Source organism: Felis catus, chromosome D3, assembly GCF_018350175.1.
Source record: "Felis catus isolate Fca126 chromosome D3, F.catus_Fca126_mat1.0, whole genome shotgun sequence".
Taxonomy (NCBI): Eukaryota; Metazoa; Chordata; class Mammalia; order Carnivora; family Felidae; genus Felis; species Felis catus.
The window spans coordinates 80556442-80582532 of NC_058379.1; the positions used below are offsets into that span (position 1 = coordinate 80556442).

At 42.7% G+C, this 26091-nt stretch overlaps 1 protein-coding gene across 1 annotated transcript in view; it reads left to right on the plus strand.

Annotated features, from left to right (window-relative positions):
- PHLPP1 (PH domain and leucine rich repeat protein phosphatase 1) overlaps nucleotides 1-26091 on the plus strand; it is a 216508-nt gene that overhangs the window by 127728 nt on the left and 62689 nt on the right. Inside the window, exon 4 of the mRNA XM_023242072.2 lies at nucleotides 5973-6139. Coding sequence (XP_023097840.2) covers nucleotides 5973-6139 — 167 coding nt within the window. The remainder of the gene's footprint in view (nucleotides 1-5972; nucleotides 6140-26091) is intronic.

The window sequence follows — 26091 nt, forward strand, 5'->3', positions numbered from 1 at the left end:
TGAGGATAAACCATTACTGTACTGAGTTGTTGTAAAGGTTACATATGATGTCTGCAGCAGCTAAAAGAGTACCTCTCACAGCTGAAGCACCCCCAAATGATCGCTGTTATTATTGTTTTCACTACTTTAAAAAAAGAGTAGGGGCACCTGGGTGGCTCAGTCAGTTAAGCGTCCGACTTCAGCTCAGGTCATGATCTCATGGCTTGTGAGTTCGAGCCCCGTATCAGGCTCTGTGCTGACAGCTGGGAACCGGGAGCCTCTTCGGATTCTGTGTCTCCCTCTCTCTCTGCCCCTCCCCTGCTCACTCTCTGTCTCTGTCTCTGTCTCTGTCTCTGTCTCTCTCAAAAATAAACATTAAAAAAAAGCAATAAAAGGCTCCTTGCTCCGAGGTGTATCCAGGTGGCTTTTTGATTTGTTACTTATTTAGGTCTTTCTTGTGAAGGATCTTAGTTTTAACAGGTGCTGTGTGTGTGGGTAGTTCTTTCATTTGGGGTTCAAGCAGAACCTCTTGGTGGCATGGTCTTTATGTGCCCAGGCTGGTCTGGGTGGAAACACTTATGTTTCCCCTTTGTTGCAGGGACCAGACAAAGGTGCAACTCGTGATAGCTCTTGTGGTCACCCCGGCAGCTCCCTGCCCGGCTGCATCATTTCTGTTCTTGATACAGCTGTTCCCAGCCCTGCCACGGCTCCCACAGACTGCTCGTGTTTGCGGCAGCCTTGTTATTGCGGTTTCTTCCCCCTTGTTTCCAGCAGCAACAGCTTGTGGTCCAGAATGAGGAAAGGAATCAAATCCCACTTGACATTTAATCATTATCTTTAGTTGCCCAAAGAGTATTTAGTGTGATGCTTCAGTCGAAACAGAATTTGTCCTCTTCAAAGTAGTCTGTCTCCGTGTGAAAGAATCCACGAGGTGGGTTAGATGTGAGCTGGTGATGAAGGAAGGGCTGTGAAGTCTAGTGGCCATTCTTCTGACACATACTTCTCTGAGGTCTCACCAAGTGCTGAGCATCAGTGTATCAGTGAACAAAATAGGCAAGACTCCCTGCCCTTGGGGAGCTTCCAGTCTAGAGACAGGGACTTTTCGGAACCTTTCCACACCTCCCAGTTTGCTCACGTTAAAAGCCCGAGTGTTTACGGTGCCCTGAAAGTCCCTGAAGGATTTGCTGCCCACCCCCCCCCCCCCCCCCCCCCCCCCCCCACCGCCTTACCTTTCTGATCTCATTGCGGGCCATTCTCCCCTTACCTTACCGGTCTCCATGCTGTTCCTCGAACATGCCAGGCACATCCCTTTCTAGTTTCTAGGGCCTTTTGCTTGCTGCTTCCTCTGCCTGGAGTGTTCCTCTAGACAAATCCTTTCAGCTACCTTCTTCATGTCCATCATGTCTAAATATTACCTTTCCAGTGAGGCCCGCCCTGACCAACCTATTTAAGTTTTTTTCTTTTTTTTAACGTTTATTTTACTTTTGAGACAGAGAGAGACAGAGAGAGACAGAGCATGAATGGGGGAGGGTCAGAGAGAGAGAGGGAGACACAGAATCCAAAACAGGCTCCAGGCTTTGAGCTGTCAGCACAGAGCCTGACGCGGGGCTCGAACTCATGAATCGTGAGATCATGGCCTGAGCTGAAGTCGGACGCTTAACCGACTGAGCCACCCAGGCGCCCCCTGACCAACCTATTTAAATATAACCTACCACCTTTCCAACAATCCTGACCCCCTTTTCCTTGCTCTATTTTCCATAGTATTTGCCAGTTTTTTGTTTGTTTGTTTTAAAAAAAATTTTTTTTTTCAACGTTTATTTATTTTTGGGACAGAGAGAGAGCATGAACGGGGGAGGGGCAGAGAGAGAGGGAGACACAGAATCGGAAACAGGCTCCAGGCTCTGAGCCATCAGCCCAGAGCCTGACGCGGGGCTCGAACTCACGGACCGCGAGATCGTGACCTGGCTGAAGTCGGACGCTTAACCGACTGCGCCACCCAGGCACCCCATATATGCCAGTTTTTAACATATAATTTACCTATTTACAGGATCTAAGTTTAAAGAAGGCAGGGATCTTCATTTTGTTTACTGAAGGCATGCCATGTGCTTACCTAGGTCAGTTAATTGGCACATAGTAGATATCCAGTAAACATGGTGAATGAATGAAAATGAAAAGTATTGTGGAAAAAATTATGAAAGGTGTATTAGTTTCCAAGTTAACCAAACCTTGGTGGCTTTAAAGCAACAGAAATTTATGCAGTTCTGGAAGCAAGAAGTCCACAATCAAGATGTTGGCAGGACTGTACTCATTTTGAAGGCGCTAGGGGAGAATCCATTCCTTGCCTCTTCCAGCTTCTGGTGGCTCTAAGCATTCTTTAACTTGTGGCCCCTGTTACTCCGTCTCTGCCCCCGGAGTCACACGGACTTCTCTCTGAAAACTCCCTCCGCCTCTCTCTCTTACAACGACACAGATAATCACACTTAGGGCCCATCTGCATAATCCAGGAGAAGCACCTCCTGTCAAGATTCTTATCACATCTTTCGTCATACAGGGTAATATTCACTCTTGCCATATGAGGTAATATTTACAGATTTCAGGGATTAGGATGGGGAAATCTGTGTTTCGTTCTGCCCCAAATCCTTCTTGGGGCCACCATTCAGCCCTTTGGGGTTCAGGGGATCCTTTGGTTACAGGAGGAATTGCTGACCCCGGGATACCACCTGGTGGAACACTGAATGCCAGGAAAACCAGAAGACTGCTCTTACCCGGTTTCTTCTTATTGAAATTGAATTGAAATTACATTCTTCTTATTGAAATTAATTGAAGTTACATTTTGTTTTCACATTTCACATTAAACACACATACACATGCACAGAGAAGAGCACACAGGATGATTGATATCTATCTATCTATATCTATCTATATCTATCTATCTATCTATATATAGATATAGATAGATAGATAGATAGATATTTACACTTATTTATTTTTGAGAGAGTGAGATAGCACAAGTGGGGGAGGGGCGGGGATAGAAGGAGACACAGAATCCGAAGCAGGCTCCAGGCTCTGAGCAAGCATTCAGCACAGAGCCCGACGTGGGACTCGAACCCATGAACTGTGAGATCATGACCTGAGCCGAAGTTGGTCACTTAACCAAGTGAGCCACCCACGCGCCCCGAGCACACAGGATAATATTACAGTTTCCGTGTACTTGTCTTCCCCAGTTGTTAACATATTTCCATATTTCCTTCATATTGTCCGTTGTCCCTCTTATAAGGAAATAATCATTTCAGATAAACTCCAAATCTCCTATCTTCCCATTCTTATGTCCTTTTTCCTCCCTACCCACATAGAAGCAATCACTATCGGTAATTTGGCACGTGATCAGTGCATGGTTTATGTGGTTAAAAGTTACCTCTCTATAACTATTTGTACATAATATATGGAGTGGTGTGTGTGTGTGTGTGTGTGTTCTCTCTCTTCCAGCTGCAGAATATGTAAATCCCAGAGGGGGCCTCTGGTTAGCCTACCTCGGCTCACATGCCAGTCAGTACAGTACCTGTTGGATCAGTCCGTGGGCTCGGCCGATGGGGTACCCGGATTGCTCATGCCTACTCCCCCTGCGGCCTGGGGGTCGGCGTGCTTTGTTTGCAGCTCCTGTCAGAGTCTCCCGTGTTGGAAGGTTGCCATAGGAGCAGGTGGGGAAAGGATTTGGGGCAGACAAAAACACAGATTTCCACTCGAGTTTCAAGTTTGAGCTTGGACATTAGGTCCTCTCGGAAGCCTTCCCTGACTTCTTAGATCATGCCCTGTCCCTTGCACTTAACAGCTCTTGTAGCTGTTATCATGTGGTGCCTTCGTTTCCCCCTCCTTCTCTGGAGGTGTGCTCGTGCAGGGCAGAGACTGTGTCTGCCTTGCTGTTGTACCTACCGCAGGAGATGTGAGGTGTGGCGGGCCCTTACGTGCTCACCGTGTGTGTACCTTCCTTCCTTCGAGCAGGTTGTGTGGTGCGTTTGCCCCTGCCTTTTAGGACCATTACATGCCCCGTGGCTCTTTTTACATCTTTTGGTATATATGGGTGATTTGGCCCTGACTGGGATTTTCTTTTTTTTGCGTGTGTGGAAAACAGTTTCTTCTCTTTCTTATTTAATAGTGAAAACTCAAGGAAAGATGTAATTGCTAAAATGCAAACTCATACCTCCTCTGTCAAGTCTTTGAGTTGGGCCCTGCCAGGCCTTTCCCATCCCTGTCTCCCCTCAGCTCTCCTGTGTGCTCCGTAATTTCTTTCTAACCTCAAATGTGCCATCAGCAGAATAGGTTTTATGCAGGTTTACTTCTGAATACCTTCTGAGCATCGGGAGAACTTGGATTTCAGTAGATAGAAGCTGCGAATCATTCTCTTTGGAACGGGTAGTAGGGATAATATTAGTGACGGTCCTGGCAGTCACCGTTGGCTGAATGCTGTTTCTGCGCCGGCACGTAGATGAAGGTGTCGTCCTGATGTCTGTTACACAGGTGAGAAAACTGGAGCTTGGAGGGCTCAGTGATCTGTTCAAGTCCTCTCAGCTCCTAAGTGGGCGAGCTGGGAGTCCCAGTCCTGAGGACCACGCTGGATTTGGTAACAGAAAAGGACATCAGACTGATCACAGATGAGGAGTGCAGTTTCTGCCATAAAGCGGTGGTGAACATAAAGAGAATGAGGGAGAATGAACCCAGAGCTTAGAATAATACTCCCATGACCTCTGCGAGGAGAGAAGCAGCCAAGGTGTGTGTAAGTGGGGCTGATGTCCTTTTCTGTTACCAAACTCCAGCCTTCTGTTTCCCAATTACAGAAGGACGCAGAGCGTGGTCCTCAGGACTGGGACTCCCAGCTCCCCCACTTAGGAGCTGAGAGGACTTGAACAGATCACTGAGCCCTCCAAGCTCCAGTTTTCTCACCTGTGTAACAGACATCAGGACGACACCTTCATCTACGTGCCGGCGCAGAAACAGCATTCAGCCAACGGTGACTGCCAGGACCGTCACTAATATGCCCAGTCATAAAGTGGCACCACGTGACCTGGAATTTTGGAGAAAGCGTTTGAGAAATACAGGGCATCCAGCACCTTTTCCGTCTCCTGCATGCCAGTTGGTCTGCAGACCTGGGACTCTGGCCACAGTGAGAGTCATTTAACCGGGAAGACTTACATGGAGCAAAGCACAGTGAATGTACGAAGCTCTGTGGGAGAGACAGCCAGAGAAGTTGAGAGCAAGTACGCAGTGGAGTCTGATCATATGCTACCGTTGTTATTAAAGACGTGTACGAGGCCATCGACGCTTTATTTGTGCTGTTTAAAAAATTTTTTTTTCAACGTTTATTTATTTTTGAGACAGAGAGAGACAGAGCATGAACGGGGGAGGGGCAGAGAGAGAGGGAGACACAGAATCTGAAGCAGGCTCCAGGCTCTGAGCCATCAGCCCAGAGCCTGACGCGGGGCTCGAACTCACGGACCGCGAGATCGTGACCTGGCTGAAGTCGGACGCTTAACCGACTGCGCCACCCAGGCGCCCCTGTGCTGTTTTAATTCAGTGTATACAAGGGCTGATAGGTTCCATCTGGATCTTAGTGTCTAGCTCCTAACCTTGTATTTCCTCTAAAGTCTTGTATTATTTAGCTCTGAATTCTTTTACCATGAATGTTTTCAGGAACTTAACCCCTACAGTGGGAGGAGATGACTGATACCCCTGAACCTGATAGGATAATTTGTGCTCTTTGCAACCTGTCTCCTATACTCGGTTACTGCGAGTACCTTCCAGGCAGGGATGCTGTTTTCTGCCTTTACAGTACTTGGCTCAATTCTGTATTAAGTAAATACTCATTTATAGTTGGGCTACACGTGCCCCGTACGCCGTAGGTCTGTGTTCCCAGGGGGGGTATCGTGTTTCTGTCCAGAGAGGGCATCTGTGGGATAAATGGATGGTATTAAAATCGGGCTGGGTTTTATCCCCTCCAGGTGGCTTCACAGCGCATTAGCTCAGTGGACCTCTCGTGCTGTAGCCTGGAGCACCTGCCTGCCAACCTCTTCTACAGCCAGGACCTCACGCACCTCAACTTAAAACAAAACTTCCTAAGGCAAAATCCCTGCCTGCCAACTGCCAGGGGGCTCAATGAACTGCAAAGGTAAGCATACCGAAATGGGTAGATGATTAGAAAGGGGAGAGGATGTCAGCCTCTGGTTGTTTCTGGAATATTCTGACCTAAAAGCCCACAGTGTATAACTTTTCTCTTTCAGAGGGCGGGGTAATAGGACTTTATTAAAGCAAGGACATTATCAGTTTTACTCTGAAAATATGTTCAAGGTCCCTGCCTTTGAAACAAGTGATTTATGATATTCATTAACTGGATGGATCTGTGTAAGAAGAATATTTCTCTTAAAAACACTTCTGCTTCTTAACCTGTCTGTGGCAAGTTTGTTATTTGGTGTCTTCCAAACTGCAGAGGTTCAGTCAGATTAAATTATTTCTTTTGAAATTTATAAAAGTTGAGGTTTTTGTTTTTTTTTTTTTCTGTGAAAAGACATTTCCCTAGCAGTTTAAGAATTACGGTTTAAATCCACTAACACCATGTCCTCTGGGTGATTAGTGTTGGCTTTCAAGAGTCAAATGTTAGAGGCGCCTGGGTGGCTCAGTCAGTTAAGCATCTGACTTCGACTCAGGTCATGATCTCGTGGTTCTTGAGTTCCAGCCCTGCGTCGGGCTCTGTGCTGACAGCTCAGAGTCTGGAGCCTCCTTTGGATTCTGTGTCTCCATCACTCTCTGCCTCTCCCCTGCTCACTCACTCTCTCTTTCTCTCTCTCTCAAAAATAAGTTTTAAAAAATTTTAATTAAAAAAAAGTAAAATGTTAAATGAAAAGTGTCTGCTCCTTTATAACTGGGGAGAAGGGACTTTATTTGAGTATACCTAAAGCAGGTTTAAGAATTTACTATATTCATTTCTTTTTTACAGCAATGATCATTCTTTATTCTGTGGTAAATTAAGCCTCTGATACTTACATATTTATTGCAGATTAATGAGACTATCACTGCAGAAGAATGTAACTTTTAAATAAATAATGAATTTTTCATTTTTTCTAAATGACTGCTAATGATCCCAGATTAAACTATGGTAACTTACCACTGTGATTACGTGTTTGTGTTTTTTAACATCCAGAAAGAATAACCTAGTAAATATTTATTATAAAGTGTGTGCAGGTATGTAGTTGGAAAAGAGAAGAGCATTCTAATTGTCTTTTCAGATTATTGTGAATAGTCTTCTTTGATCCTATACCAAAACTTGACAAGTGGTCATCTCTTAAATGTTGGTTCCGGTATGGAATCCAAAACCCTGTCGTTGAACTTTAAAAAATTCTTTTACATTAGGTTCTTTTGGTCTTTCTTGCACTTTGAATCCTTGCCCACGTATCATTTTACTGTATTAATTGTTGGTCATTTGGAAAATTCTGGATCATTAGATAATGAAGATATTACAAACGTTAACACATTTTATTGTGCGATTTCAAGACCTCTCAGGTGTTAATATCACCACTGATCTTATCAGAAAAATCTTTAAGTATTAGGAAGCTATGAAGTTCACGGTAGGAACAAGTCTTCCAAAATTTTGATTTTTATTTTGGAAGCTTGACGGCTATCCTTGGCAACAAATACTGTCAGTTGTTTCTCCTGAAATGACCTTCTCACTTGAGTGTTGTAGAGAAACTGTCTGCCAAACACCCGGGTCCGGGTAGCGGGCTGGTCAGTTGTCCTTCCATGTAACAAAGGTATTCCAGGAGTTATTAACTCGTTTGGCTCACAGCTCAGATAATCATGCACGTGTTTTCTTTGAGATAAGCATCCTACTGTGGTACACAGCAGAGATGCCTTTTACATGCTTCCTGTTTTACCACCCAGAAGATAAAGGAGATGTGCACTCAAGGGTCGAGATGCAGCGCAAATAACTTTTTGTGACATCATGAAGGACATTTTTAAGGAAAAAGAACATTACCGACTATTCTTTGCCTTGAACTGAAGTACAGTTGACGTCTCTTTGTTTCAGGTGTACCACGTAGTGGTCTGACAACTATATACCTTACAAAACTATATACGCTAATATATACGTCACCACAAGTTACCCTCCGTCACTCTTCGAACTGCGCACTGTTACAGGATTATTGACTCTATTCCCTGTGCCGTCTACAAATATTTCAAAGAGTATTTTTGCTGTGATTGCCTGGTAGAGCCGAATACAGTGACACGTGGCAGGCAGGTGCGGTACTGACCTGGTTATTTAGGCAGTAAGAACTCCCACCAGGATGTTTCGCTCAACTACCTCCTTATTGTTCCCTGGAGCCAACGGATACAATGAGAGGAAACCACAGTGAAATCCTTGAACTTAGGTTTTTATATGCCCTAAGTATTGATAATAACGTTTTTACTGACATTATCATAATAAAGTTACTATGGTTTTTATTTTTGCCAAAGCGTCGACTGCGTCGTGATTCAGTCTGTTTTTGAGGTTTGAAATTATTTTGAAATATTTTTGTGTATTTCATAGCACTGCAGGCTTCTGCACTTTCATTACAGAACATCAAGAACTCCTAAGACACCAACAAAGAGGCGTTAGAATTCATTCAAACCATTGTTTCGTTTTAGAGATGAGTGGAGGGAGACGTTAACTGTCAAATTCCGATTAACGGTTACGTCCTGTGAGGCAGTTAGGGGGTAGGGCTAGGGAATGGTCTGAAGACGGTTTCAACGATATTCATGGTATTTCTTTCTTTCTTTTTTTTTTTTAACAATTTTTTGTAATGTTTGTTTATTTTTGAGAGAAAGAGATAGACAGAGTGAGAGTGGGGGAGGAGCAGAGAGAGAGAGAGGGAGACACAGAATCTGAAGCAGGCTCCAGGCTCCGAGCTGTCTGCACAGAGCCCGATGCGGGGCTCAAACTCATGACCTGAGCTGAATTCAGATGCTTAACCGACTGAGCCACCCAGGCGTCCCCATAGTATTTATTTCTTTAAAGAAAATTAGATGGGGGTGGGGGAGAGGGGAAAATGGGTGACAGGCATTGAGGAGGGCACTTGTTGGGATGAGCACTGGGTGTTGTATGTAAGCGAAGAACCATGGGAATCTACCCCAAAAACCAAGAGCACACTTTGCACACTGGACGTTAGCAGTTTGACAGTAAATTACATTTAAAAAAATAATAAAATAAAAATTAGGGGCAATTATGACAAAAAATGTTAATATTTGGAAAAGCTGAATAGTGGATACTTGAATGATCATTATTATTTTCTGTATTTTGCTATTTGCGTGTTTCATAATAATTTCAAAATTAAAACCTGAACACAAAATCAAAGTGCTTCTAATTCCACGGGGGCCTGTGACACTCCCAAGGAGCCAGCATTTGTGGACTAAACACATAAATACGCAGGTGAACAGATATTTGGGCCGTTGTCCTGCCTGTTAATTAGCTCTTTCCGAGTTTCCTGATTGGCCCTCTCTGTCTGTTGATGCTACGTCGATGCATTTCTCTTCTACCCTTACTTCTCCTGTGCTCCCCGTCTCTCAGCACACAGCCTCTCCACCGGCTGTCAGAGGAAGGACTTCCCTCTCACCTGGACACGGCGGGGGCTTTGCAGAACGGTGGCCTTCCTGTCATTTTCCTGCTGCAGCCCACGCTCTCCAGTTTTCTTGCCTGCTGTTTCGTACATTCCTTGGTTTTGTTCCATACTTTAAAAATTTAAACTTTTTTTCCATCAAAGTAACGTTCCAGGCAGATTTTTTCAAAGACCGTAGTAAGAAACTTACAATAAGACTTACATAGAGTTCTTACGCTAAGACTTATGTAATAAGAAATAGGTGCTTGGACCCGCAGCCTGTCCTTATGCCCCAGTCCTGCTCCCCAGGCAGCCGCCTCTGGGTCTCTGGCTCTTTTTGCTGGTTTCCTCCATCTTCTGAAATACTCTGCATATACTGCCATTTTAGCATTTTTTGTTATTGGGCATTATCTGCTGACTTATTACATGGAAGGGGAAGATTTCACCCTTTCTCATTGTCAGGCCATGTGCACAAACTGCTGCTTCACCCATGACGAGGTGTCAGCTTTGGTTGTCCTTATCGTGAGCATGGAGCCGTGGCCCACAGCTGAGGACTCAAACGCAACGGTTCCGCTTTCTTTCTTGTGCTGCCTGGAGGGTGGCCTCTTGCTCGTGTGCTTTCCTGTTTCTCTAGCCTTTCTAAGTTTTCTGACAGAACTCTAGCATTCTTCTCGACACCTTTTTCTTGGACACCTCTCCTGGAGTCAGGGTGGGGACTTGGCCTTGTAGGCCTGATGCACAGCTGTTGTCCTGGGGTGACCTTCTGGCATTTTCCTGGTAGTTCCCTTTTTGTCTCCCCTGTGTTGGACCTGTAGTTTTCTGACATCTAGTAACTTGAAGAAAGATTTGGTCTACTCCCTCTTTTTAATGGAGTAGCTTCCTGAGAAAGGGGGCATGGTATTAGACCATGTCTGAAAATGCTATTTTCTCCCTCTTGAGTTGGCTGGCTTGTAGGTAGGAAAACAAGTGTCCCTAGAATTTTGAGGCCAGTGCACCATTATTTGCTAGCTTCTACCGTTGCTGTTAAAAAGTGTTACACTATTCTGATTCTTCTCTTGGTACGTGATCTTTTGTCCTTCCTTTTTGTTTGCTTGTTTTGTTGGTTTTAGACAACCTCCAAAAGATTTTAGGCTATTCCTTTTATGGAGTTATTATCCTAATATCTCTATTAATTTCAGCCATTCTGACGAATGCTTGATCTGAAACAAGGTGTGTCTTTCAGTTCTGGAAAATGTTCTCGTTATGGTGTTTTGATAATTTTCTCCACTGCCTTGTTTTTCTCTTTTCTTTCTCTGAATTCCTGTTAGTTTGGGGGGGTGGGGGGAGGACTTCCTTGTTTGTCTTCTGATTTTCCTTTCCCTTTGTCTTAAAGCCCAATTTCTTGATGGGTGTTCTCTGCTTCATCTTAACTCTTTGGAATTTCTGCTGTCTTTATTTTTCAAGAGCTCTTTCTTGTTCGTTTTTTCATTTGTGTGCATTTTAAGAGCATTCTGTCCTTTTTTTTTCCTGGGTGCATTTCTTCTGTTCCTGAGGACATGAAATTTATTTATTTACGTATTTATTTCCTTCTTACACTGCCTTGATTTCTTTTTTTCCTGTTTGTGTAGGTGTCTGACTTTTGCGCCACAAATGTAACTATCTGGTGATCCTTTGCTCTCTGTTCCTATTTAATGGTGAGTCACCGAAATGTGAATCGGGTGCCATGACATATGGGCAGGGTTTCACCGCCATACGGCTTCCCTGCCATGGCTCTCAGGGGTTAGGCTGTAGTTTGGGGAACTTCCAAAGACAGCACCTGCAGCTGTTTTCCCTCGGGCACGTCAGTTTTACTCCTGAGGAATCCTTTGGTCTTCTCTGTGCGTAATGTGTGCCAAGATTCACGAAGAAGAGTGGGGAAGAGAGCTGGAATCACAGGGTTTAGTGTATGGATTTTTAATTGATCCCCATCTTCAGAACAGTGTTTTCTATTAGGCCCGAGGTCTCTGAGCTGGGGACTCTCCAGTTTCTTCCAGGGAATAAATTATCTTCTGCTGGAAACAGGGAGGGGGTCTGGGGTCTAACTCCTCCTTATAGAAGCTTACGAAGGCTTTTTGCAGAAGTAGAACAAAAACACGGAAAAGGCACAAGTATGAGTGTATGCTTTGGTGCGTTTTCACGAAGTGAGCACATCCATGTAACCAGTACACAGATTCAGAAATAGAATATTCCTGGCACCCGGGAAACCCTCCTGTGCCCCTCCTCTAATTACCCTAAAGATAATCACTATCTAGACTTTTAAAAAATTTTATTTTTATTTTTATTTTTTTGAAGTATTCATTTATTTTTTTAAAATTTACACCCAAGTAAGTTTAGCATCTAGTGCAACAATGATTCCAGGAGTAGATTCCTTAATGCCCTTTGCCTACTTAGCCCATCCCCCCTCCCACAACCCCTCCAGTAACCCTGTGTTTGTTCTCCATATTTAAGAGTCTCTCAGGTTTTGTCCCCCTCCCTCCCTGTTTTTATGTTATTTTTGCTTCCCTTCCCTTGTGTTCATCTGTTTTGTATCTTAAAGTCCTCATATGAGGGAAGTCATATATTTGTCTTTCTCTGACTAATTTTACTTAGCATAATACCCTCTATTCCATCCACATAGTTGCAAATGGCAAAATTTCATTCTTTTTGATGGCCGAGTAATACTCCATTGTGTGTATGTGTATATATATTAATGTGTGTGTATATATATTAATGCATATATTAATACACACACACTACATTTTCTTTATCCATTCATCCATCGATGGACATTTGGGCTCTTTCCATACTTTAGCTGTTGTTGATAGGGCAGCTATAAACATTGGGGCGCATGTGCCCCTTCAAAACAGCATACCTCTATCCCTTGGATAAATACCTAGTAGTGCAATTGCTGGGTCATAGGGTAGTTCTATTTTTAAGTTTTTGAGGAGCCTCCATACTATTTTCTAGAGTGGCTGTACCAGTTTGCAGTCCCACCAGCAGTACGAAAGAGATCCTCTTTCTCTGCATCCTCACCAACATCTGTTGTTGCCTGAGTTGTTTATATTAGCCATTCTGACTGGTGTGAGGTGGTATCTCATTGTGATTTTGATTTGTATTTCCCTGATGATGAGTGATTTTTTCATGTGTCTGTTGGCCATCAGGATGTCTTTTTTTTTTTTTAATTTTTTTTTTAACGTTTATTTATTTTTGAGACAGAGAGAGACAGAGCATGAACAGGGGAGGGGCAGAGAGAGAGGGAGACACAGAATCTGAAACGGGCTCCAGGCTCTGAGCTGTCAGCACAGAGCCCGACACGGGGCTCGTACTCACGGACCGTGAGATCATGACCTGAGCCAAAGTAGGATGCTTAACCAACTGAGCCACCCAGGCGCCCCCAGGATGTCTTCTTTGGAGAAATGTCTATTCGTGTCTTTTGCCCATTTCTTCACTGGATTATTTGTTTTTTGGGTGTTGAGTTTGATAAGTTCTTTACAGACTTTGGATACAAACCCTTTATCTGAAATGTCATTTGCAAATATCTTCTCCCATTCTGTCGGTTGCCTTTTAGTTTTGCTGATTGTTTCCTTTGCTGTGCAGAAGCTTTTTATTTTGATGAGGTCCCAGTAGTTCATTTTTGCTTTTGTTTTCCTTGCCTCCGGAGACGTGTTGAGTAAGAAGTTACTGCGGCCAAGGTCAAAGTGGTTTTTGCCTGCTTTCTCCTCAAGGATTTTGATGGCTTCCTGTCTTACATTGAGGTCTTTCATCCATTTTGAGTTTATTTTTGTGTATGGTGTAAGAAAGTGGTCCAGGTTCATTTTTCTGTGTGTCGCTGTCCAGTTTTCCCAGCACCACTTGCTGAAGAGACTGTCTTGATTCCATTGGATATTCTTTCCTGCTTTGTCAAAGATTAGTTGGCCATATGTTTGTGGGTCCATTTCTGGGTTCTCTATTCTGTTCCATTGATCTGAGTGTCTGTATTTGTACCAAAAAAAAATTTTTTTTTCAATGTTTATTTGGGGTGGGGAGAGAGACAGACAGACAGACCATGAGTGAGGGAGGGGCAGAGACAGGGAGAGAAAGAATCTGAAACAGGCTCCAGGCTCTGAGCTATCAGCATAGAACCTGACACGGGGCTTGAGCTCGGGAATGGCGAGATCATGACCTAGGCTGATGTCGGACATTCAACCAACTGAGCCACCCAGGCGCCCCTAAGCTTTCAACAGCCTAAATGAATTTTGCCTGTTTTTGTGCTTGATACAAATGGGTAGTGTGTAGTGATGTCCAGCTTCTTTCCTTTGCATTTAAAAAAATAATAATACATATGAAGTTACATATTATCAGCTCGTACTTTATAGTGAGCAGTATAAAGCCTTGACTTTGGTTAAAGCGGAAGGTTTTTCAGTTTTACACTGCAACAAAGGTTTCCATTTTCCTCCCGTTGCTTTATGCCCTGGGGGAGATAGAGTGAGAGGGGGTCTGAGCAGTTGGTGAGCGGCTGTTGTGTTGCCCTTTGGAAAACAAATGGGCTTTAAACCAATTTTTTCCCCACCACATACAACTCTGAACCGTTTGTCCCCTACCCCCATTGTCCAAGAAATATTTTACCGCAGAGTTCTCAAAGTAATAAATTTGTAAGTATGGTATATACAGGCACACACCAACACACACATACTTTGTGCTAGGAATTGAAATCATGTATTTTTAAAACTTATATCTATTCTCCAGAAAGCTTTAATATAGCTATTCCATGTTGATACAGTTAATATGGCAGATTTGAGATATGCCATGTATGTAGTTGCTTATTTTTATTTGTGTGTTTAGGAAACTTGTGCTATAGATATGTGGATATTTCATATTTCACAGTGGATATGTGAGAGAGGTACCAGAGGGGAACTTATTACATTTCTGTCTAAGTCTCAAGGAATGAATTTTTAGATTCTCAGAGTTAGTTAGGGCAGATATCCAGGGAGTTACTTTAAGTACAATGCATTTATAACAGGTCAGAGTTCTGAGACTTTTTCTCTTAACCACATGCCCCCTTAATTTTTCTTCCTATTGGAAATTCATGCCTGAAACAAATGAACTATTTTCACAGAACATTTACGTTGGTATTTGCAGCAGTATTCTAAATCTGGAAAGATGGCTTGCTGATGTACACACATAGGCCAGCAGTTTCAGAGGGAAAACATTGTTCTTGGAACTACCACTGTTTGTTTTTCCTTTATTGGCATTGGAACTCTTCAAGTTTGTTTTCAAAATACAGAGGAGAGGCAAAATCAGAGTAATTTTTGGTAGTTTAATGGTTTATTTCCTGATCATGTATGTTACTGTTAATTATAATGCATTATTGACCTCTACTTTGTTAATAGATAGTACTTCACATACATCAACTAGAACCCCATTTAGATGACCCAGATGGTATTACTACCAACATTATTATTACTCTCAAAGGATAATTTTTAAAAATACAATAAGTTTCTTTGTGAAGTCAGTGGAGAGGACAACTTTTTTGCTGGTTGGTTATTTATTTATTTATTTATTTATTTATTTATTTATTTATTTATTTATTTATTTATTTATTTATTTATTTATTTATTTATTTATTTAGAGAAACAGAGAGAGAAAAAACACAAACGAGTGGGGGAGGGGCAGAGAAAGGAGACAGAGAATCCCAAGCAGGCTCCCTATTGTCAGCACAGAACCCGATGCAGGGCTTGAACTTACGAACCAGGAGATCATGACCTGAGGCTGAAGAGTCAGACGCTTAACCAACTGAGCCACTGAGGTGCCCCAAATTTAGTTCTTTTAAAATGGTCATTTGTTAAAGTTTAATGGGTAGTAATATTGCACTGAAGAGTCTAGAGTTTGTAAAGGATGATAGAGAGTTCTTTTATGCTGATATCCAGTGCAGTGTTTACAAAGAGCCGTGTAGAGAGCAAACTCAGAAGCAAAGTTTGATAGTAATAACTTGTGTATGCATGTTTCTGTAGCTTTGTCCATGGTATTTGGAAAGTTTGCCATTTCAGTTGACTTAAATGTCTTCATCTTAGATCATTTTAATTTACTAATTTCTTCTGCCTACCACTTTTTTGGATAAGCCTGTGTTTTAGTAAGTATTTGACGTATTGTTGGTAATTAAAACACACACTTCAACTGCTTCATTCTACATGTTGGAAATTAGACAAATTATAAAAGAATTACTCGTATAAGTACAAATTGATTCTAATGTTTCAATTGTGTTAATAGCTGGTGGTTATCTGTCACTTCCATTCATAAATAAGGGAAGTAAATCTGATTTCCAGCTCTTGCTGTTTGTAGGTGAGTTGGTATAGAAAAACAAAGTTAACACGGCTAGAGGGCCAGCAAGTTCTAGGAATGGAGTTGTTTTTTTTTATAGGAGGATTACTAACTTTAATTTCAGTGGAAGTTGGGGTTTCAAAATACTTGGTAAACCACGTATGTCTGCAAAAAATTTTTTTAAGATCTTATTTTTAAGAAATCTCTACACCCAGTGTGTACTCTACCAACTGAGCCAGCCAGGTGCCCATGTCTGCAAATTTATTAATATACTTTTTACCATATGTGATCCTGAAATAGGCAAACCACAAACAAAACCTCTCAAATTTACCACTGACTTTTTTTCCCCCCCAAACATTCTTTTTTGGATAGTGAACTTTGTTGCTGTTTTGTTACTGTGCTCGGTTTCACAATATTTTATGCAATAGTTAATAGACAGCCTGCTCTCATGAAGAGGCAATGCGTAGGAATAGCAGTTTGCTTCGGCTTCTAGACATTTGTTGTTGCATTTAAGTTTTGCCTGAGTGACTTTACTGAGACTTTTGTAAGAGCTGACTTCGGCCTGTCACCTTTTTAACTGCTTTCTGTATTTATCTTGTTTGCTTCAAATTCCTAGAGAATAGGGATCTGTTCTTCCTCAGAGGGAGGACCTTTGCCAGGTGGGCCATTAAACACATACTTGGTAAACAAATGAATATGTGAGCGAATGGTGGTGGGACTTATCTGTATTCATTGAACTCTGTGTTAAGAATACACCACTTCCAGGGTTAAGCATCCGACTTCAGCTCAGGTCATGATCTCACCGTTCGTGAGTTCGAGCCCCGTGTTGGGCTCTGTGCTGACCCCTCAGAGCCTGGAGCCTGCTTCGGATTCTGTGTCTCCCTCTCTCTCTGCCCTCCTCTATTTGTGTGCGCGCGCTCTCTCTCTCTCTCTCTCTCTCTCTCTCTCTCTCTCTCTCTCTCTCCCCCCTCCTTCCCCCCCCAAAAAATAAACATTAAAAAAAAAAAAGAATACACCACTTCTTTGCAAAAGTATTTGTAGCAGCTTGTAGAAGCGAAGTGTTTCTCTTCGGTTGAAGGTAAGATGAGAGGACAGCCTGCTTGGCGAGGTGATTCAGGAAAGATTACGAAGAAAGAGATTCTTGGGGTGCCTGGATGACTCATTTTAAACATCTGACTCTTGATTTCAGCTCAGGTCATGATCTCAAGGTTGTGAGGCCGAGCCCCACATTGGGCTCCATGCTGGGCACGGAGCCTGCTTGAGATTCTCTCTCCTCCCCCTGCCCTTCTCCTGTGCTCACTTCCTGTCTCGAAAGAAAGGAAGAGAGAGAGAAAGAGATTCTTCAGAAGGGATTTGAAGTTGGAAAAGGAAACATAAGATTTTATTTATTTAAAAACTTTTTTTAACGTTTATTCATTTTTGAGAGACAGAGACAGAGCATGAGTGGAGGAGGGGCAGAGAGAGAGGGAGACACAGAATCCGAAGCAGGCTCCAGGCTCTGAGCTGTCAGCGCAGAGCCCAATGCGGGACTTGAACCCACAAACCATGTGATCATGACCTGAGCCAAAGTTGGACACTTAACTGACTGAGCCACCTAGATGCCCCAGGAAACATAAGATTTTAGATGGACAGTATGATATTGGACTTCCTAAAAAAAAAAAAAAAAAAAGAAAAAAAAAATCTATGGGTCTATTCACCATTCTCTAAACATACTTCACATTCACCTTGCAAGGAATGTGCCGCTCCCTCTGCTTTTCAGCTGCCAAACCCAGGCTCAACCCAGTGAATCCTCCTTCCCTTCAAAGCACATTTGTAGTGACTTTTGTTTCTTGAAGCTTTTATTTCCCTTTTCCACGTGACCTTTGCCTCTTCGAAACTGTTAGCTTTCTCTGTACTTAATGCACTCACCAAGTATACCTTTTCTAATAAACATTTGAAAGCTTCAAAAATTGCCATCTATGTAAAGTCCTTGAGAATGGAGGTAGTTTCCTTATCTTTGTCTTCCCTCTCTGCTGTCCCCCCATATTTAGCCAGAGATATAATATATAAAATCATATATATATGATGTCATATGACAAGCCTCTTAATAAATATGTGTTGAATTTGTTGGTTCTTTCACCACCAAACCACCAAAGATAATCAGAGAAATATGATCTTAAAACTTTCAGAAAAGAGCATTGAAAAAAATGCTTTGAACAGTGGCACCTTTTGGTGTATTTAGTGCTTGGATGACTATTTGAAGGGGAGGGTAATCATTTAGAATGGTTGTAGATCTATCACGTTACACCATATAGCACCTAGAGATCAATTTCAAGGAATTTAGGAGTAAGCGTGTAATTGTGTCCCATAGGCTGTGTTATAAAATCAGTATAATGCAACTTAAGGTAAAGATTATAATTACCTTTGGGTCAAGGAGAGAGTGAGTTAAAGACTTGGAGGAAAGAAATGATTTAATCTCTGTTTAGATGTGAACGGTGTTTTAGCTGAAAAGGGTAATAAGAGGGACAAGAACGAGTAGCGGCTTTTCAACTGGGAGAACCGTGGGGAGAAGGAATGAAGTTGAGTTGGGTATACAAGTGTGTGGGCGGAGTAGAATGAAAATTATGAAGAAATGAGCATTGAAAAACTCATAATTATGCCTGGAATTTATCAAGCACCTTTCTTCTTGGAAAGCTCAATTTTCTACATTTTCAATCCCCACGGAGGGGAAAACAAATGACCTTACTTCCTACTCTGTTCTTTTGGGGATCTTGGCATTCCAGAGCTACCAAGTTACTCATTTTTAATTACTTACCCACACCAGAAGTTCACATTTCCAGGTGTTTAAAGAAAGAGAGATTTTAATATGTTGTTTTTATCAGTAATTTCTGAAAACTCACTTTCTGTGGGAGTAGTGATGACTCACTCACTCACGGCAGAACCAGGAGTGGTGTGCTAAAATCCTTTGGTAGCCCATTTGCCAGACCCGGAGCTGCAGTCCTTAGCCCGATTGCAGCTTCTTTGAAGATGTGCCGTCATACAAAATATACTACAAGCAAACGAGAGCTAAGTGCTGGAGAAAGGGGGTGGCTGATGTGTATTAGAGAACTCTTAGCACCTATGCGGCTCTGGGATGAGGACCCTCGGGAAGGATTTCCACTACAGGGGTGTGGCGAGGTTTGCCAGAGGTGTGAGGAATGTCATAGACTGTGTGGAATGCCCTTCCCGGCACTGGAAGTGCCTTGAGTACACAGCTTTGCTTTACAGATGGAATTTTGATCCTCTTGGTAAGCTTTCCATCTCACACGACTCCCCTTTTCCTTCCCCGTCAAAGGGAAGCCTGTACTTGGTGGTTGGGGCACTGATACCGCGTAGCCTTTGGTCTTCCCCTCGGTGTGGGCTTCCCAACCTCATTTCTGAAAATAATAGCCGATTTTCTTCTTCCCTCGCGTGGCGCACGTAGAAGAGGGAGCTCAGAAAGAAACAAAAGATTTCTTTATCAGCCAGACTGTATTAAATTACAGTTGCCCCTATTGACTCTTGGGATCCTTTAAGATGTTTAACTTTTTTTTCCCCCCCACCTAAATAAAAAGAAAGCAGGGATCTTCAGAAGCCTTGGCTTGATTCCAGTGAGGCTGTTATATTCTGGCCAATTCCATTCTTCTGTTCTAGTCAGCTCCTTGCTCTGCTCTGCAAGCTGTAACTCCAGGCAAGCGGTTAATATTAAACACAATATTTGTAGTATTTGCTATTCCGAGTGGAAACCAACTTTTCACTCTGCAGAGCTCTTAGGATGATGATAAGCGTGCAGGGAGAAGCCAACCGATGCTTATTTTGTGGTTTTTAATGATGAAGTGCCCGCCTTGGGAACATGATTACTGTCCTTACTGATGACTTCTGGAAAAAACAAAAAACAAAAAAAACCTTCGGTTGCCAGTGTGAGAACACCGAAGGAAACCAATCACGCCCCTCGTTCTCCCTCCCTTCTCTGCCTCAGGTCACACACGACTCTCTCCAGCTCACTCTGGAGCCCCTTCTGACCACGCACTTGTGTCACTTTTGAAAAGGAAAGACCCATGAGAGTTGCTGTTATTCCTAAGAGTGCCTGTAATTTTGATGTCACTCACCGTGCTCTCCATGGTAACAGAGCCGTGGATGGGAGGAGTCGCACCCCTGCTGTCATTTCCCACGGGTGGGTTAGGATGCTGGTGCCAGAGCTGGCAGGATATTTCACAGTGGCTTCTCTAAAGGAGGGCACACCCATCCCTCTCTGCCGATGTCTTTGGGACGTATAATTAACAAGAGAACCCCAGGGAAAGTCTGACTTTCCAAATAGTTTTCTTTTTTCCGATTGTAAGATGTCTGTCAGAATGCAGCCTTTTTTTCACCCCACGTAGAGAGGTAGGATGGTGTGCAGGGTGCGTGTGTGTGTGTGTGTGTGCGCGTGTGTGCACACGGGGGAAGCACAAGGGAAGCAGAGGATATCTGATTTACATGATAGACAAATCCATGCATCCTAGCATAGACTGTTTCACTCCTTTATTCAATTTTTTTTCATAGGTAAATAGCAGTGTCTTCATCTGGAACTTGAGGGGTGCTCTGTGCTTAGTCTTTAAGCACCCTCTACAAGCCGTTCTTCCTGTTTAACGCTGTCATTGGCTTCATGTTTCCCAAGCCTACCCTTTAGTTTTTGCCCTCCAAATCAGTGTTTCTCAAAATATGATTTACGAAATGCTTACATCAGAATCACATGGGGTATTTACAGGAAACAGAGATGCCTGGTTTTCATGCCATCCCTGCAGGGTCAGGACCTCTGGTGATAAGAGCCAGGAGAACTGCATTTTTAACAATGCATGCGACATTTGAGATACTGTCCTGCTACCCTGTTCTCTTTGACTGTCTTCTCTTCCAGTCCCCATCTCCCCATTGAACTCTTGTGTCCCTTTGATAAAAGTGAGTTTTCTTTTCTGTAGATACTCGGGATTTTTCGCCCCAGTAAGTTTTCATCTTATGCTTTGTATTATAGCAGCTTTGCTCCCAAACTATTCATAAGTTCCTGGAGGGTGAAAACCATGTGTGATTCACATTTGTATGCTTCACACACCTTTGTGCATAATAAGAACTCAGACAACGTTTAGTCAATGGATGGTTCAGACTTTTCCTGTACCTGTAAACTTGTGGGTGATGGATTTTTTTCTGTTACCTACCAGATATGCTTGCTTTACTTGTGATGTGAGCTTAAGCTTCTCATGACCTTAGCTTATGTTTACTTTCTCCTTTGATAATCTGATATCTTTGATAGAGATGCTATCTGGTTTTCATTTTTATGTATCTTGTATGACTCAGCTGGGATTTTATCCAAGTGTACTGTGTAGATCTTCTCTTTGTCTTTCTTCTGAGAAGTGGAAATAGCGATGTTTTCTGCTTTTTGCAGAAATAGTTTTACATTTTTTGTTCTTTGTCCTACTTGATAGTGCTTAATATTAAACATCTCTCGAATAATGTTGCAGTTGAATTGGCTGTGGGCAGATCTGTTAGTAAGAAAATGAACAAAATGTTGTCATGGATAAATTGAATAAAGAAATTATTTCATAGGAAAGGTGTGTTTAACTGTAACATAATAACTTACCTCTTGTTTGTGTTTTTGGTGATTATATCGCCAGTTTATGAAAGAAACAGAAAGTGACAGACTTATGCTGCTTGTGACTCAGTTTTCAAGAATTTAGTTAGTGGAGGGTTACTATAGATTACTGTAGATCTAGTGACTGCTATTTCCGCATGATTACTGTCCTGTGATTTGGAGTGGTTTCCTAGATAATGTACTTGACTCATGGGAACCTTCACTTGCACGTCTCCCCCACCCTGCCTGTGGGTAGGAGCTCTGTCTTGTGGACTACGTAGGTTAACTTGGCCTAGGTCTGGCACGAAGTAAGTAACCAATAAGTGTCTCCTGTTTGAATTATTTTATAATTATTTTAATGTTTGTTGATTTTTGGGGGGAGGGGGGTAAGCTGGGTAAGGACAGAGAGAGCAAGAGGGAGACGCAGAATCCAAAGCGGGCTCCAGGCTCTGAGCTGTCAGCACAGAGCCCGACACAGGGCTCGAACCCACGAACCATGAGATCATGACCTGAGCTGAAGTAGGACGCTTAACTGACTGAGCCACTCAGGCACCCCAAATTATTTTAAAGGAGGATTAAAATAGCAATGTCTCTCTTTAGGGGATGCTTTAATTTGCCATGATAGCAATATGTTCAATGTAATTGTTGCCAACACAGAGTGTTCTCTATTTCCTCGATTATTGTTTTGGAAAAACTATGTCTGTGAGTTGTAGCTTTAGTATACTTATTCTGTGGCAATTCTTAAGAAAATTTTGCCCAAATACTTTTGTGGCTGTAAATTTTCATTTTTATCCAGGATATGCATGTGTTTGTTTTCTGATCATATGAAAAGGTGATAAGCCTGTTTAGCTTGAACTGAGAGTCATTTATGGTGATTAGGATTAAGATGGGATGGTTTCTGTTTATTTTGGCTCAAGTGTTAAGAAGCTGGTTGTGTGCACCTTAGCATTTGTACATTTGTAAGTGTGCTGAACCTCCCAGGAAAGCCTGGCAGGTACTCACTGGGTCTGAGTCCAGTGACTCCATAGGGACAACAGGAAAAGTCCCTGCACTAAGAAGCGGAGAAGTCACCAGTGAGAGTTCAGTTCCAGGGCAGAAGAGTTTGCGGGTGTGAGGGCTCAAACGAGCTGAGTCATGCTTTCTGAAGAGGAGGTGTTCCCAGCACTTCTGAAGCAGGCCCAGTGACTCAAATGTTTCTCATGCTACTGCAGCCACAGACGAATCCGAGAGGAACATGGGGCAAAAGATATTCTTTCTTTCCTTCTGTATCCAGGAAAGGGAGCCTTTGAAGTCTTTTGCAAATTGTTTTGCTTTCTTGCATAAATAGGACAGCACTGGTTGCCCTATGTCGTACCTGGATTAGGGCAAAAATATTAAAACATGGCTGTAGGACAAATTCATCAACAGTAAAGTTCTGCTCTAAAGGGGTCGGAATTTAAAGTCCATGGAAGATAAATTAAGAAGTTGCTGACTGACGTCTCTCGCACTCGCTGCCTTGACTAATGCTTCTTGAGAGAAAGTGCATTCAGTACACATTTTTGTTAAAAGTACTTTGATATTCTTTCCAAGATTTGTCCTTCTATAGAGAAAAGAGAAAAGTTACTCTGTCAAATGAACTGTTTAATTGAAGCATTTTATGCATTCTAGACTACAAGGTGGGCTCTTTAGAAGAACAACAAAGCAGGCATTTGATTTTATAAATTCTCTTGGGAGAAAAGAAGGAGATACAAAAAGTAAATGTAACTTGTTTTTACCTAAGCTTTTCTCTTTGGCTGTTTTGTTTGAACAGGAATAGGCTTTCTCTTTTTGTTCACTTTGAAATTTATTTAAGTTGAATGAATATTGAAGAGGGTGATTTATTTAGTAAATGATATTGGCATACTTAGCTACTGGACAAAAACATGTTAGACCCCCTACCAAACATTACATGTAAAAATAAATGTAAGGTGAGGTGAAGATCTAAATGTACAACATAAAATTGGGAAATATCGGAGAACTTTTATACCACTTTGGGGTGGGGTAAGAGGACCTTCTCAAGCAAGGACTCCATCAAGGAAAAGTTGGCCAAGTTTGAGCAAATAAAAACTGAAAATTAGTGAATGGCTCACGTCATCATCAACGGAGTGGGGGGAAATGAAACAGGAGGCTGGGAGTGTCGTGTGACGAACATGACACTCCGCGTGGCAGTTAGTACTCAGGGACCCCCTGCAAACTGACAAGTTAAAGACTAGTGACCCAACGGAAAAACGGGCAGAGGATGTGAAAGCGTATTTCAAAGCAGATGAACCTTACAGAAAGATAAACTCCTCTGAGGAATACAAGTTGGAGGGGCCTGACACCCCTGTTTGCCCCTCAGGTTAGCAACAGGAGAGGGTGCTAACGTTAAACGCTAGCGGAGGCAGCATGGAGGGAAGCCCTCTCTCCCACGCGGTGGGTTGGGGGTACGCGTTTCTTCAGCCGTCTGGTCATTTTCCAGTACCTATCACAATCTAGATGTTACCTACTCCCAGACCCATCGGTTACACTTTTAGAAACACAGGTTTACAACTCCTTACCCCAAACTCTTGAGGCCATTTGTGTTTCGGATTTCAGGGAGTTTCAGATCATTGAAGGTAATGTGGCACATATATTATCTATTATACGAAACCTCCAGTCGGGTGGGGACTCCAGAAACAGACACCTTGACGTTTCTAAAGAGAACGCATTCCTGCCCGAATATTCACGCAGGTCGGCTTTTGTCACCACGTGAATCTGGGAACGATTTTTGAATTTTCAGAGCCTGTTGGATTTCAGAATTTTGGATAAGTCATTGGGCACCCATAAATACTGCAAAATGAAGGCACTGAAGCACAAATGGAAACGCTGAATTTTTCCTAACAGCAAAACAAAAACAAAGAAACAAAAACTGGAGCACTCCTACTCTGTCAAAAAGAGTGAGACTTGACTGTCTCAAAAAGATGATTTGTATAGATGAGAGAACAAGTCCCGGAAAAAATGCGTGTGGTGTTATCCCCTTCAAAAAATAGGGAGGGAGGTTACTTCCTGTTCATGTATGTGTTTTATGAGGAGGAAAAGCTTTGGAAGCGTGTGTACCAAACTTGACCCTGGTTATCTCCGGGGCACGGGATTTGGAAGGAAGTAGGAGAGACTGCCGGTGTGTTCTTTTGTGTGCTTCTCTAGTTCGACTTGTTAAAATGATCATGTGTTATTTTGGTAATCAAATAAAAGCAACCATCTTACAAGCTCATCTAGTGAGTATTCCAGAGCGCTGAGGGACTGGCAACCCCCACCCCCCCAACCCCCACCCCCAGGTCCCGTACTCCGAGCCATTGGGGAGCCTACTTTTCATAATTAATGGAAAGCAGGAGACAAGCCCAGGGCGAGGCTCACGACTCCGGCTCTCAAGCGCGTCCTTCATTACTTAATATCGGAGCCTAATCATTTCCAAAGTGTATTAGCCTGTTCCCCCACAGGGAAAAAAACAAGCTAAACATGGGCTGTTACCATGAAACGGAAATCCAGTCACCAGGGAACCTTTTTTCTAATTGACCCACTTGTAGTGAATAATAACTCCAGAAAATAATATTGATTTTTCTCTGTTAGAATCATTGAACGAAACAAGTATGGTTTCCTCTTCATGAGTGCAGTGTGTGCCTCCTAGTTAAGCACAGTTGGAATATGTTTTAAAACAGGAGTACTTCCTCTGTACTGTGATTTTATCTTATGGTCAAAATTTCCCAACATAGCCTTAGTTCCTGAGAAGAAAATCACTAAGATTTAGATGGATCTAAAGCTAATTATTATGCCTCCAAATAGGCATCATGCTGTTTCAGGAGGGGGAGGGATGTAAAAATTGGCAGCGTTTGTATTTGTTTATTGTTCTCAACTTAGATATCGTGCAACACTTGCTTTTTCCTTCCTGCCCTTGGAAAACGTGGCTCCACTTAATTTTGTCAGGAGCGCTTGCTCCCTGGTAGCTTTTCAGAAGCCAAAATGAAATAAGCTTACAGAGCTGTGGTCAATCTGTTTTCAAGGCCTACGTATCTAACAAAGGTAAGGGAAGTGGTTGTGGTACTTTTTAACCTTTCAGTTGAAACTAAGCACCCTTCCCTTTGGTGGAGAGAAATCATTTGTTTGAGGGAGCAGCTTGGAAGATTATGTATCTGGAAATGTTGGTGACTGAGGAAAAAAAATCAGTTCAGGCTCAGTGTAGACTAACGCATCATGCTGCTGTCTGGATGAAGATGGAGGCGAGGCGAGCAGTCACCCCAGTTCCCTCGGGAGCAGTGTCACGACAGGTGCTGTCCCGTTGTGCTGTTGGTTAGTTACGGTGTGAAATGGAAGACAGAAAGGAAAAATCAGGAACATTAATATATTAAACCCCTTGATGGCAAAGCACGTTTTGTGTCTAGATACAGGATCATTGGTTACTGCACTTTTGGTTTCATAATGTAAACGCACAAGGAGATGCAAACGAAAGAAGTATCACCACGGGGCACCTGGGCGGCTCAGTGGGTTCAGCGTCTGACTTCGAAGGCTCGGGTCGTGATCTTGCAGTTCGTGAGTTCGAGCCCCGCGTTGGGCTCTTTGCTGACAGCTCAGAGC